Here is a 14,759-nt window from a genome sequence, read left to right as displayed (position 1 = left end):
TGTCAAACTGTCACACTCACGACTGAGATGGTATACCACTCACCATTCAGTCATTCATCTCTCCTTCCTTAATTCTCCAATGGAAGCCCCTCCTCCTGTTTATCTTTCTCCAAGGAGCTATCATATAGCCTTTGTTCAAGTGTTGCCTTTGTGTCTTAACCTAGCTTCTCCCTAGGCTTACCTGTTCCACTCCTAGTTTTCTAAGTCTGCTGCCTGTCTTCATGAAGAAAGCCAAACTGCAGCTCTAGGAAATTATCCTTGATTGATTAGCAACATGAGATGGGAATGTGCCAAATGTTATTGAGAGAAACAAATTGTTATTTATCTCTGCTCTTTGACTCCTCAGAGATGGAGAACAGTTTCACCCTCTCTATTAGTTCGAGACCTCTCTTATATTCTCTGGTTTCTGATTCCCACATAGGAAATGTCCATTTTTATAACTCTCAGGCATGAAATTGCAGAGTTCTTCCCCTAGAGGCCACCTGGCCCTCCCTAGGTGCCGACTGTGTGTTATAGGGATGTCACCAAGGGGCCTGGTGGTGCCCGACAGGGATATTAATGAAAGCCCGAAAGACTGACAGCAGACAGACCCATGTCAGAGGTAGGATGGAGTGACTGAAAGGCCAGGCCCAGATGTACGTACTTAGAGAATACAGAAAAGCCAGTGGCCAGGGTACAGCAACAAGGTCAGCAGCCAGCTCCAATAAAGACATTGGTGCATTCAGGCTGCTATTTAAAAGCAAACAAACCAACAAAAAACCCTCGGAATGGGTAATTTATTAACAATAGAAGGTTATGGCTCACAATTCTGAAGGCTAAGATGCCCAAGATCAAGCTGCCACTAGATCCGGTGTCTGAGAGCCATGAAGGAAGAGCAAAAGGGCATCTCCATCCTCTTTTATAAAATGCTAATTCCATTCATAAGAGAGGAGGCTTCGTGACTCAGTCCTTTCCCAGATGCCTCCCCTCTGCCCCTGAACTGGGGATTTCATTTCAACATGCGAAATTTGAGGAAACAAACATTCCCACCATAGCAGTAGGTGACAATACTAAGCATTCCAACATGCCAGGCGTAGCTCTGAGCCTAAACACTGACTTACCTGACCTTCATGTACCCGTAGAAAGTTGATACTATTGTCCCCTTCTAATTACGAAGAAACTGAGGCACAGGGGGCCACAACTTGCTAAGGTCACACAGCTGGTAAGTGCTGAGGACAGGATCTAACCCCAGGCATCCTGGCTCCAGAGCCCATGCTCATAACCACTGGACTATACTCCCCTTCCATCTTGAGAGGTCTGTGGGCTCCCTGGCCCACAAGGCTTAACCAGGAGTCAGAGGCCTCTCAGGCCTTCTGAAAGCACAAGTCATTCTCTTCTATGGCCCCATCTCATACCACATCAGGCCGGGCCAGTCTTTGTACTCCTGTAACCTATGTATATGCTGCAAAACTCCTCCCCTGGGCTAGGCATGTCTTGTCTTGCTTGGGATGCTCAAGTACACAGTGTAATTGCTGAGGGGCTCTGCACGGGTAGGACACCACCCCCATAGTACAGCCTGGTCCAATGCAACTTTCTAACACTCAGAGCTGTTGATGCAGGCCAAGAGTCAGTTGCCCAGATGTTTTCTAGAGTCATGATGGCAAGCCCCCAGGCTCACTGTGCACCATGCCTGTATTTGACCTTATTCTAGAAAGGATGTAAAACAGACCACGCATGGAATAAGTTTATCCACGCTCACAAAGTTGAGTTTATAATTTTTCCATAAAATACTCTTTAATAAATGGTTTTACAAAATACTATTTCCATATTAACTGTCTACTAAATTACCACTTGGAAGCAATATTTAAATAAATTCAATCATAGGCACAGATTGGTCTGACTCTTCTTACTTTTTAATTGATCTTGGCTTTTGTACCAGTCAATGTACTGTCAGGACCACACTCAAGTTGGAAGTTTAGTAAAGTAATATTTACAAAGGGTCTGGGCTGGATGCAAGGAAACCTCGAGAGAAAGTGTGGTATTCTGGAGCTAGTGGTGTGGGTTTGGGTGTGTCTTGAGGGGAGTGCTGGAGGGTGTCCCACTCCTAGGCCTGAAGAAGCATGAGGAAGAGAGAACTACATGGGGAGGATCACCCACAGAAGCTGTAACTGCAGTTGAGGAACACACCTGTCCCAAGGCAGCCACCAAGGGAAGCAGCCAAGGGCCTAGTACCCTCACACACTCTTCTCCCTCTCTCTGGTCTCCTGCCAGGGGTCCCCACTGGACAGGCCCCATCAGAACCAGATGGGGAGGGTCATCCCTGCAGGTCAGTCTTCTGATGCCAGAGCAAGATGCAGAAGATGGAGGGGAGTCCTGGTGGTGCGAACGGAAGACATCCCCACGTCAAAAGCAAAATCTCTGATTACTTTCTTAGGATCAGTGTTTCATGGCTTGATGTGGCTAGTAGGGACTGTTCCAATCTACCAAACTTCAAGGGGGGAAACAATCTCTTTGGTCTTGACCCAAGGAGGGAACAAAGCTGTAAAATTTGGTTCTCCTGCCTGGAGAGGTAACTAGAACTAGAAAATGAAAGTGTGTAATCTTCTCACTAATGAAACAGTTTCTCTTGATTACCCTTGTCCTAATTCTATATTACCTCAAGTCTATTATCCCTTACGTGTAATTCCAAAATTAAACTACTTCTGTAATCTGAAAATTTTTCCATACTTCATCTGTCAACAAAACATGGCCGTGTGACGTGAACTATTTATAACTATTACCCTTCTTCATGTGAATATTTTCTTGCAGAAAAATTGCTTGGTTACTGGGGGCTTTCCTAGCCCCTGTCTTATGTTCTACATTCATATGCTTTTACATATATATACAATATGTATCTAATGTACAGTGTATGACATTTCAAACCCCAAACACTCCTAAATTCCAAAATCTATCTGGCCCCTTAGCCTTCAGAAAAGAGACTTTGAACTTATGTTCTGATTCACATCAACTCTGTAATATTCTTTAGAAAAGGGATAGGGACCACCATGCCTGGCTAATTTTTGTATTAGAGACAGGGTTTCATCATGTTGGCCAGGTTGGTCTTGAACCCCTGACCTCAAGTGATCCACCCAACTTGGCCTCCCAAAGTGCTGGGATTACAGACATGAGCCACCGGGAGGCTGAGGCAGGAGAATCACTTGAACACAGGAGGTGGAGGTTTCAGAGAGCCGAGGTTGTGATGTTGCACTCCAGCCTGGGCAGACAAGGGTGAAACTCTGTCTCCAAAAAAAAAAGGGGGCCCAGCACGGTGGCTTTTGCCTGTAATCCCAGCACTTTGGGAGGCCGAGGCAGGCAGATCACCTTAGGTCAGGAGTTCGAGACCAGCCTGGCCAAAATCTACAGAAAATACAAAAAACTTAGCTGGGTGTGGTGGCAGGCACCTGTAATCCCAGCTACTTGGGAGGCTGAGGCAGGAGGATCGCTTGAACCCAGGAGGTGGAGCTTGCAGTGAACGAAGATCATGCCACCGTACTCCAGCCTGGGCAACAAAAGCAAGGCTCCTCCTCAAAAAAAAAAAAAAAAAAAAAAAAGGGGGGGGGGGATAGGGAAAATTGAGTTTTACATTTATGATTAATAGACTTTCTCTACTCAGAATGTGGCTTTACAAATTGAACTTTACAACATGTAAAGTTCTTTTTAACTCAAGCTTAGTTTAAGTATTCCTCTGCCCCTTTTGAATATTATGAGATTGTGGAAGATAATCAAGTATAGTACAGAATTGTAGCAGGAAAGAAAGGGGAGCCAAAGGGACACTCAGAATGTACTAAAGGGACTGTTTGCAGGGATGTGGTCAGGGTCAAGGACACAAAGGATAGGGCTTCAGAGCATGGATTCGGGAGCTGGACGTGTTAACCCCCCTGGTTCTCAGCTTCACCCCTTATTAGCTATGCATCACTGGGCTAGTTACTTCACCTCTTTGTGCTTCATCTTATATTTTCATAATATAGTAAAATCCTCTCATTGATTTCTCACAACCACCACCCTGTGAAGTAGATAAGACAGGCAGTTTCCCCCTCTGACATATGATGAAACCAGAGAAATGAAGTAATTGGCCCAAGATTAAGCAGGGAATTTGTGCCAAGTGAGAACTGGCAGTCAGATCGCCCCCACTGCCAAGCCAGGGCTCTTTCCAACCTATCGCCTGCCTTACTCACAGAGGCTTGCTCTTCTCTGATTGCCCCAGGAGGGAACATGTCAGGTGGCATTCTCAGCTGGGCCAGTTCTCATGCGCACGAGGACTTCTGAGATGTTTCCAAAAATGTCAGCCTTTGATACTTCTTGTTTTATATCTCCACCCCAATAATTACCCCAACTAAATTTAACAGCCAGCCACTGCATAATCCAGACAGTTACAACTTGATCTTTGTTGCAGAGGAATTAGGCCTGAGTTTAGTGAATTTGATTGTCTTAGGGGAATTAAAGGTTATTTTCTAGTTCAAAGGTAGACCCACGTGTGAGCTGCTTTTCTTCTAAATGCGTGGGCCTTAACACAGTGAACTCTAACTCTGTAGGAGTGAGTAGAATAAAGTCAGGTGTGAAGTCATCTCTTGCCTCCCTCGGCTGGTAGAAAAGAATGTGGAGTTGGCGAGGAGGAGTTGCCCATGCCCAGATCTCTCTCCCATGCTGTCCTGTGCTCCCCTCCCAGTCCCTTCCATGAATGGACTCCAAACAGAAGCCTGAAGGCAAGGCGGTCTGTGGGATCAACCTCTTGGGGCAGAGAACAGGGGGCAAAGACAGGTGGAGAATGGATCCCAGGGAAGGGTGGGGCACATGGAGAACAAATGGCCTAGAATGCCACCAATACAGTTACAGACATAAACAGCATCTTTTTCCTGTGATGGCAACAGGCAATATAGTTAAATAGCAACTCACTGTAGGAATTTACACACAACTTTTAAATTTTCTATTGATGTGTAACAAGTCACTCCGAAATGTAATGGCTGAAAACAACCAGTGTTTATCTCACCCAATTTCTAAGGGGGAGGAGCCTGGGAGTGGCTTGGCTGGATGTTTCCGGATCAGGGTATCTTGTGAGACGGCAGTGAAGAGCTCAGCAAGGGCTGCAGGTACATGAAGCTGTGACTAGGGCTGGAGGAGTCCTATCCAAAATGGTTCCCATATATGGCTGTTGGTTGGAGGCCTTCGTTCCTAACTGGCTGTTGGCAGGAGGTTTCAGTCTTCATCAAACGGGCATCTCCAGAGAACTGCTCACAACATGGCTGCTGGCTTCTCCCAGAGGGAGCAAGGAGGAAGCCACGTGATCTTTTACCACTACCCTCAGAAGCCTAACACCATCACTTCTGCCACATTTGATTTGCTGGAGTTCCTAAGTTCAGCCCACATTTAAGGGGAGAGGAACTAGGCTCCACCTTTTAAAGTGAGGAATATTTAAGAATTTATGGACCTGTTTTAAAACCACCATACACTAAGAAGATCAGTAGGAGAAAACAGTTCAGGATGATTTCATAACAGGGATGATGGTCTGGCCTGAAAAATACCTGGGAATACCTCAGAAGACAGTTTTCAGTGTCCTCCGAGCCTCCTCTTCTCCCACACAGCAAGGGTCTCAGGACTCCCTAAGAATTGGAGCCCATCCTTCTTGGTAATCCCTGTGCCTTATTTTTGCCTAACTCATCATACCTACCCTACTTACCATTATTGCTCTTGGCTACCTACTCTTGGAAAACAGTTAAACTAATTTGAGCTGAGTTATATACATGGTTTATAATGAACCTGCCATCCCTTGTGGGGGGTTACCTAATTCTAATAAGAGCTTTCCTGTAGGCTCAATACATCAAAAGAGTTAATCTCTTTAATCTCTTTCATGTGAGAAAGGATGGTTTCAGTAACATGAGTAAGGCCCTCCTTGCCCTAAAACAATATCATAAAAACAACAGCACTTGGTTAAGCATTCCATGACTCAAGTCTCACAACAAGCTGAAGACCAGTTTTTATTTCCAGTCAATGAGGAGCCCAAACTAGTAGAGAGAAAGTGACTCTATGGTAGAGGTTGGATGTGAAACATGGAGCTGATTCCCAGTGTAAGGCTCCTGTCGAACCTCAAGATGAGGAACCTTCAAACCAATCTCATCATCAACTCCATAGGAAAACAGCCCACTCCAGGGGCTCCGGGAAATGGGGGACAGGAAAGAGTTTATTCTATATTCTTCTCAATGGTGTGGGGAGGATGGTGTGGACACAGCAGCTATGAAGAATAATTAGGATGTCTCTAGGTCTCTAGAGGATGAAAGATTGTGTATTAAAGCAGCAGTTCTCAAACTCTTTGTCTCAGGAACTCTTTATACTCTAAAGCAGGGGTCCCCAACCCCCAGGCCCTGGACTGGTACCAGTCTGTAGCTTGTTAGGAACGGAGCCACACAGCAGAAGGTGAGTAGCAATCAAGCAAGCATGACTGCCTGAGCTCTGCCTCCTGTCAGATCAGCAGCAGCATCAGATTCTTAGAGGAGCTCAAACCCTACTGTGAACTGCGCCTGCAAGGGATCTATCTGGGTTGCGTGTTTCTTCTAAGAATCTAACGCCTGATGGTCTCAGGTGGAACAGTTCCCTCCTGAAACCGTTCGCCTACCACCGCCCCCATGGAAAAACTGTCTTCCACGAAACTGGTCCCTGGTGCCAAAAGGGTTGTGGACCGCTGCTCTAAAGTATCAAACATCCCCAAAGAGCTTATTTGTTTGTTTGTGTTATATCTACTTAATACCTGTTTTTAACTTATTTAAATTGACAGAAATATTACATCATGTACAATGTTTTGAAATATACATTATGAAATGGCTAAAATGAGCTAATTAACATTAACACTTGCATTTCCTCACTTTTTTGTGTGGTGAGAACACTTAAAATCTCAGCAATTTTCAAGATACAATATATTGTTAACCACAGTCACCACCATGTTGTATAACACATCTTTTTGAAATATTTAATTTATATTTACTATATTAATTTCTTTGATTTATAGTTATATATTAGAAATTCAAACTCAGAAAATCTTAACATTTAACTCACTAAAAAATAACAATGTCAATGCCTATTACATGTTAACATAATGCTTTATGAAAACAATTTCCAAAACAAAAACAGGGAAAAAAAGTGGCATTGTGCTACATTTTGGCAACTTGCTTTCATGTCTGGCTTAGCAGAAGACAACTGGATTCTCATATCTGCTTCTGTGTTCAATCTGTGAAATCACACATACAAAACTCCTATATGGTGATAGGCACATGAGAGTAGGAAAGACAATTTCTTTTCTTTTTATTTATTTATTTATTTATTTTTTGAGACGGAGTCTCCCTCTATCACCCAGGCTGGAGTACAGTGGCCCGATCTCAGCTCACTGCAAGCTCTGCCTCCCAGGTTCACACCATTCTGCTTCAGCCTCCGAGTATCTGAGACTACAGGCGCCCGCCACCACGCCCAGCTAATTTTTTGTATTTTTAGGATGGTCTCGATCTCCTGACCTTATGATCTGCCTGACTCGGCCTCCCAAAGTGCTGGGATTACAGGTGTGAGCCACCGCGCCTGGCACAATTTCTTAATATTACTATGAAACTACTGTTGACCTCTGAAATCCACACTTTGAAAACAATCGAATTAAAGAGGTATTACAAACTCTCCTCTTAGTTTTGCTGATGACAGAATCTAAACAAGAAACTCCTAGTTAGCACCACATGGCTCTGAGGGTATGCATGATACACGCAGATGTATAAGGCTTCCATGGCTGGTTTCAGGATGCAGGGGGAGTGACAGGTGTGAAGAAGTAGAAAAGTTGAATGGAAAAGCTGGACGATACATAAGAGAGCAAGGAGAGGTTTGTTCCTGGAGTAAGGTTATTTTACTGTTCACCAGCATCTGCTTCCCCTCTCTGAGGGAGGACTAAGCTGTTCTTCCCTTTGAAATTAGATGCAGCCATGTGACTTGCTTCAAGCAGAGTGATGTGTGACACTTCCGGGAAGAAGCTGTAAAGCCAGTGTGCTGTTTGCCACACTTTTTCCCTCTTGGTAAGCACCAATGTTCTATGTGAATATTCACTGCCCCATCAGCCTGGGACCCAGAGTGAGGGCAACATTGATGGCAAACAAAGTTCCCAGCTAACTCTTTGATATAGTTTGGATGTTTGTCCTCTCCAGATCTCACGTTGAAATTTGATCCCCAATGTTGGAGATGGGGCCTGGTGGGAGGTGTTTGGGCTTCAGGAACAAATCCCTCATGAATGGGTTGATGTCATCCCCTAGGTGATGAGTGAGGTTTTGTTTTTTCTTGTTTGTTTGTTTTTGTTTTAGTTTTTGAGACGAGTTTCACTCTTGTCACCCAGGCTGGAGTGCAATGGCGCCATCTCGACTCACTGCAACCTCGCCTCCAGGGTTCAATCAATTCTCCCACCTCAGCCTCCTGAGTAGCTGGGATTATAGGCATGCGCCACCATGCCTGGCTAATTTTGTAGTTTTAGTAGAGACAGGGTTTCTCCATGTTGGTCAGGCTGGTCTCGAACTCCCGAACTCAGGTGATCCGCCTGCCTCAGCCTCGCAAAGTGCTGAGATTACAAGTGTGAGTCACTGCGCTTGGCTGAGTTATTATTCTATTAGCTTATGTAAGAGCTCATTGTTTAAATATTGTGACTTCCCTCCTCTCCCATGTTATGACTGCTCCCCTCTGCCTTCCACCATAATTGGAAGCTTCCTGAAGCCCTCACCAGAAACAGACGCTGGTACCATGCTTCTTGTACGCCCACAGAACCATGAGCCAAATGAACCTATTTTCTTTATAAATTAGTCTCCAGTATTCCTTTATAGCAATGTAAAGCAGATAAATATACCTTTGCTGGGCATGTAGCCCAAATGAGAGAATAAACACTTGTTATTTTCAGCCTTTGAGATATTGGAGTTACTTGTTATAACAGTACAATCTAGCCCAGGCTGACTGATACAGCTGTCTTAGTCTGTTTTGTACTTCTATAGAAGGAATACCTGAGGCCGGGCAATTAATAAGACGTTTATTTATCTCATTACAAGAAGCATGACATTGCATCTGCTCAGCCTCTGATGAGACTTTTGTGCTATGTCAGGATATGGTGGAGAAGGTCAAAGGGGAAGCTAGCATCAGCACAAAAGGGCCAAACTGGACAAGTGTCCTGGCTTTATGACAACGCACTTTCATGGGAACTAATCCATTCCCCTCAGAACTTACTCACTAGCAAGAGAACAGCACCAATCCATTCACGAGGGATCCACCCCCATGACCCACACCTCCCACCACTGCCACACCGGGGGTCAAATTTCAACATGAGATTTGGTGAGGACAAACAAACCATATCCAAAGCATAACAGCCATCTTACAGGCAAATCAAGGATATGGACTCTGCCATTTAATGTACCTATTGTGAGCCTATTGTGCATTAAATACCATGCTAGGTTCTATGATTACAGATAATTTAGATTTGGCACCAGCCCTCAGAGGGTTTATAGTGCAGAAGGCATATAAATAAACGATATCACTGTTGTAATTGCTGCTATTAACAAAGGGTACTATGGAAGGGAGGAGTCCACGAATCCTGTATCAGTCAGGGAACCAGCGAGAAATGGCATACTCAGCTAAAATATTTGAAGGGATATTTTAATACAGGGACTATTTTGGAGGTGTGGGCAAGGTTAAGGTAGGGGGGTGGGTCAACAGGAATGTTGAGGCATCCAAGGACAATCAGCAGAAGAAAGCCAATCTCACCCCAGTCTGAAGTGAAGAAACAAGTGTTAGAAATAGTGTTACTGGACTAAGTGGGAGGTGGAATCATGGCAGAGGGGCCAGATGACACCAACTACAGCTGTAGCCAGAGCAAAACAGGGAGGGATCAGGAAGAATAGATATTCCAGCTTTTCTCTCCTCCTGCTCTCTGATCTCCCGCCATGCTCCCTATTGGCAAGATCCACCTGGAAACCAGACATCAGTGCAGCTGGGTGATGCCATCAATGCAGTTGGTAGAAGTCAACCTCCTGGTCCTCAGAGCAGGGTGGAGAAGGATCTGGAGGGACAAATAAAGACTATCCTCAACAAGGTCCTCAAAAGAGAAATGATAGGAATAGTTGATACAATATTTTTTGAAACTTTATTGCTTCATTAAAATGCTTAAAATTGAAAGGAGAGTCCACAGTTATAGAATAGGGGATAGGTCTGAATGAATATTCAGATGACTGGACACTTGAGGCTCCTATTAGAAGAGACAATGGACATACGGCTGGAAATCATATCCTGGCTCTTTTTTTGTTGGGGGGAGTTGGGAGATGAAAGTCAAATGCAGAGAGAATGGGTGGGGAATAAGGAGAAACATCTTCCAGTCAGCTGGAGACCAGATCACTATAGATAAATTGTAAGTTGGGAATTGTATCATATTTTTCTAACCTAGTCTCAAAAGCCATGCAGTATCACTTTTACACTGTTACAAACAAGTTACAAACTGACCCAGATGCAAAGGGAGGAAAGTTGATTCCACCCCTTCTGGAGAAAGCAAAGTTCTATCATAGTGCTGAATAATACAGTAGCCAGTAGCCACACATGGCTGTTTACACTTCAATTAACGACAATTTAATAAAATTAAAAATCCAATTCTCAGTCACATTAGCCACATTTCATGTGTTCAACAGCTATGTGAGGACATGGAATATCTCCATTATTGCAGAAGTTTCTATTGGACAACACAGCTCTAGAACATATGAGACAGGAAATATTGTTGCAGCCGTCTTGCAAATACAGTCTGCCACCAGGACCTAGGCAAACCAAATTGTATTAGAGAAGATGGTGCAGTGGCTCACAAGACATTGTGTATAAGAGTTGGCAATAACTGCTGCTGTTTATCATTAAGAGAGTACTTGGGTTAAAGTCTTAAAGAGAGGATGTATATGCCCAGAGGGCTAAAACTAGGGCCAATAGGAGGGCAACACAAAAGAGAGATTTCTAGGATAGTATGTTCCATAAGCCTCTTTGAGCATGTGACAAAAAGCCACCTCTCCCCAGGGGAAAAAAAAGTATACAGTATTATGCATTCAAGTTCAGGAGTCTACAGAACCCTCCAAATCAATCCATGGATTTGCCACATCAGAGCCCTACTGCAGGCTGTGAGCCCTTGGAAGTATTTCCTTATTCCCAGCCATTAGCAGAGGATTTGGCCCTGATGACACTTAATCACTATATGTTGACAGAAAGGGGCACTTTTTTTGCTGAATACAAGTAAGAACTTTAATAGGTGGGGAGACATTTAAGTGGAGCAGGCAACATCAGGAAGCCAGAAAGTTTCCCAGCACTAGAGGAGTCCAAGTAGATGTGTGATAATATGGAGAGGATTTCGGCCTTCAAACATAACTGAGTAAGCCTTAGTCTTGCCTTGAGTCTTGCCTTGAGGACCCAAGTTCTACAAAAGATAACAGTAAAGCCCAAGTGAAGAGATCATCACATACAATTTGAAGAGGGTAGAATCTAGAGACGCTTCATGGAGCTAGTGACATTCTTGGATCAAGTTCATATGTCAGGTGGCTTCTTCCCTGAGGTTGAGTCCTCTCTAGAAGGCTCTTCAAGCCTCATATCCACCCAAAAAAATTTTTTTATCCTTCTTGTCCCCATGCTCAGTTTCCCTGATAAATCCAGACGTATCTAAACTTAGCAGTGGACAGAGCTTGAACAGTCCTCAGTTGGTCTTCAGGCCCCTTGTAAACAGACCTCTGGCATACTTGTCGTATCCATTTCAAACATATCCCAGATACACTTTCATCCCCCACAATGTATTTTCTGAATTTTGAGTATCATTGTGAGAAACTCATATTGAATCTAAGTCTAAAATCATCTCAGCTTTTCTGACAGTCTCACTGCATTTGTAAAAGTCAGTTATATTCGGTTATTCTTTCCTCTCCCACTATTCGGTCAATTCTTCAAGATCAGGAACTATATCCCCACTTCCTAAGCATACACTTGGCAGCCGTATGTTCCAGCCGGTGTTTTATTCTTGCAATTCTACACGGATAGGGTTTTGGATACAACAGGCTGGTTTGAGCATAATTATTCTTAGTACATAAGCTCATCATTGTGTGTGTTATCCAAAATCTTAAAGGACTACAGCACTCTACTTTTTACAGACAGGAAGAGGCACGCCCCACCATTCCCAACACACATTGAATCTTGACTGAATGACTGTAGAAAGCAGATTGCCCTGGGTTTGAAACCCACCATCAGCTGTGTGACTTTGAGAAAATTACCTGGTCTCCCTGAGCCTCAATGTCCTCAATTGCAAAATGGACATTCTATTCATACCAGGATTGTTTTAAATAACATTTAGCATGGTGCTTGGTGCATAAGAAGCATTTCAAAAATGTTGTCCACTGATTCTGTGACTTCTTCTCATATACTTTTTTTTTTTCATGGAGAAGGCAAGATTGTTAATATCCTTTTGGGGCACACCTGGAGAAGTATATCTTAAAAGACCTGTTTTACAACCACAATCTGCACTATGGTGCACTGAGTGAGGTGAGTCATGCAAGTGTAGGATCGATCTTTTTATTTAGAACGTTGATATTTCACACGGACTTCTGAAAATCTATTACTATTTTTTGAAATATTAAAAAATTATCGGAGTTTTGCTGGCACCCTCTTAAATTTCGCACCCAAGGCAGTGCCTCATTCATTTGGCCCTTGTCCTGTCCTGCCTACTGTCACACCACGACCTAAATCTGAGAGTAGAGCAGCCAGAAAAACTGGAAGGAAAAGAACCCTGTTCCCCACCTGAGTTTACCCTTCTGCCCTAGAGCTCTACCACGGCCCAGGAAAGTGGGCACAGGGAGTGTACTACAGCTCCCACAAGGCCACGCGGGACGGCGTCCTAGCTTATTGGCTGCGCCGTCCCGTCCTCCTCCCGCCCCTCCCCGCCCCTGCTGGGATGACCCCGGGGGCGAGTGCCCGGCCAGTGTGCTCCCGAAGCCGGCTGTGGGCTGCGGCTCTGCTGGGATCAGGCTTCATGGCGGCGCAGCCGCTGTCCCGGATGCTGCGGCGGCTCCTGAGGTCCAGCGCCCGGAGCTGCAGCTCAGGGGCTCCAGTGACACAGCCCCGCCTCGGGGAGTCCGCGCGAGCTGCCTCGGAGGTGAGCCCACCCCGCCCGTGTCCACAGCTTCCCGGGGCGGGAGTGGACCGGGCACGCTGCCCTTTTCCCCCAGTAGCTCCCGGCCTGTCTGCTTGCCGCTTCTAGGAGGGATCCCTTGGCACTCCTCAGTGGAAGGATGTTCTCCAATGCACCTCCCGGTCTCACCCGCTAGCCCAGCGGGAGAGGCTCCTGGGAGTCCCGCTTCAGAACCTCCCTGCCCCCCAGCCACGCCACCACTGCCGGCTCTGAGCTTGGCCAGAAATTGGGGTAAGCAGAGGACTGGGACTTTGGGTCCAGTGAGATATCTTACTGGTACCCTTCAGCCTTGCCTTGCACCCACCCTCTTTCTTAAACATTTTCCCTCCCTAGCCCCAGAGCTCAGAGATCAGGTGTCCCTGTGACACCTGCTTCGTAGTGTGACTGACTAAACATGTCACCTCGGTGTCACCAACCGTGAGTTGTTACTGTAGTCCCAGGGCTCTGTAACTCATCCTTTGCTGACTCTCCTTGTCTCATTTTTATTAACCTTGGGAGGGTTCAGCCAGAACAGAGCAGGACTGGCCTCTTACAGGTTAGAAATTAATATCTCTGACTTTAGGGTTTCGGGAAGATCCCTCTGACCTTGACAGCACCCCTCAGAGTGTTTCAAGTCATGAAAAGTTTTAGGTTTTGGTTGTTCTTCTGCTCAGGTGGTTAGGGAATAATTTGAGGGGAAAAGCACCTCTTTTTCATTTAGCGAAACCTCTTTTCGGTACCTAGCTAGTCGTTTTTTCCCATATCCCAGAACTAGGCTTCCTGTCCTGGGATTCATAAGATCACTGCTCCCTCCTCCCCCATATTGCTCAATGACTTCCGCCACATTTGCTTTCCCCAAACCTAAGCCCCTCTGGGATGCTCAGATAAGCAGGCCCATGGTTGGGAAGTGAAGACTTTTTAGTATCCTCGAACTCTTGAACATCGTTGAAGAGATAGTAAAGCCAAGATGGCTGAGAGATCTTTAAAGAATTCAAGAAAAGGGGACGTTTCTTCTCCACTCCCCCAACCCCCAGTTTATTTTGTACTGGTGTTTCATGAGAGAACCTGTGTTGAGTGGCTCACATGTGGAAGCCGTTAGTCCTCACTAAGCCATGTAAGGTGAGGAGAGTTTGTATGTTCAGGTGAGGGGGCTAATCGAAGTTAACTTTCCTCCAGTCGCAGAGCTGTAGAGGGCAAGGAACTCTAATGCTTTTCTGTCCTCCCTGTGTGGAGGCCAGGGAGAGAACCTGCTCCTGTCCATCCCTTTACACTGTGAAGGGAGGGGTAATGTGGCAGAAAGGAGAACGTAGACTCTGGGGCAGCCCCATCCCTTATTAGGGGATTCACCAAGTCCCCTTACCCCTCGGTGTCTGTTTTCTCATCTGCAAAGTGAGAATAAAAGTGTCTACTTCATAGAATGTCACAGGGATTAAAAGAGTTAACATATGTTAACGTATATACTTAGAACAAAGCTTAGCCCGTGTAAGTGCTGTGTTATGTAAATGTTGGTGGTAATTACTATTATCCATGCTGCCACTGGCACATGCTGTGTCCTGTGAGTCCCCTCCCATCTGGA

At 45.2% G+C, this 14,759-nt stretch overlaps 1 protein-coding gene across 3 annotated transcripts in view; it reads left to right on the top strand.

The window, feature by feature from the left end:
* The first annotated feature begins 12,911 nt into the window (after nucleotides 1–12,911).
* Nucleotides 12,912–14,759, top strand: part of MOCS1 (molybdenum cofactor synthesis 1) — a 28,211-nt gene continuing 26,363 nt past the window's right edge. For all 3 annotated transcript variants that reach the window (XM_050787618.1, XM_050787617.1, XM_050787620.1), the window contains exon 1: nucleotides 12,912–13,168. In XM_050787618.1, the coding sequence (XP_050643575.1) occupies nucleotides 12,968–13,168 (201 nt within the window). In that variant the 5' untranslated portion in view covers nucleotides 12,912–12,967. The remainder of the gene's footprint in view (nucleotides 13,169–14,759) is intronic.

This window comes from Macaca thibetana, chromosome 4, assembly GCF_024542745.1.
Source record: "Macaca thibetana thibetana isolate TM-01 chromosome 4, ASM2454274v1, whole genome shotgun sequence".
NCBI classification, from domain to species: Eukaryota; Metazoa; Chordata; class Mammalia; order Primates; family Cercopithecidae; genus Macaca; species Macaca thibetana.
This window is presented reverse-complemented; position numbering and strand designations above follow the sequence as displayed.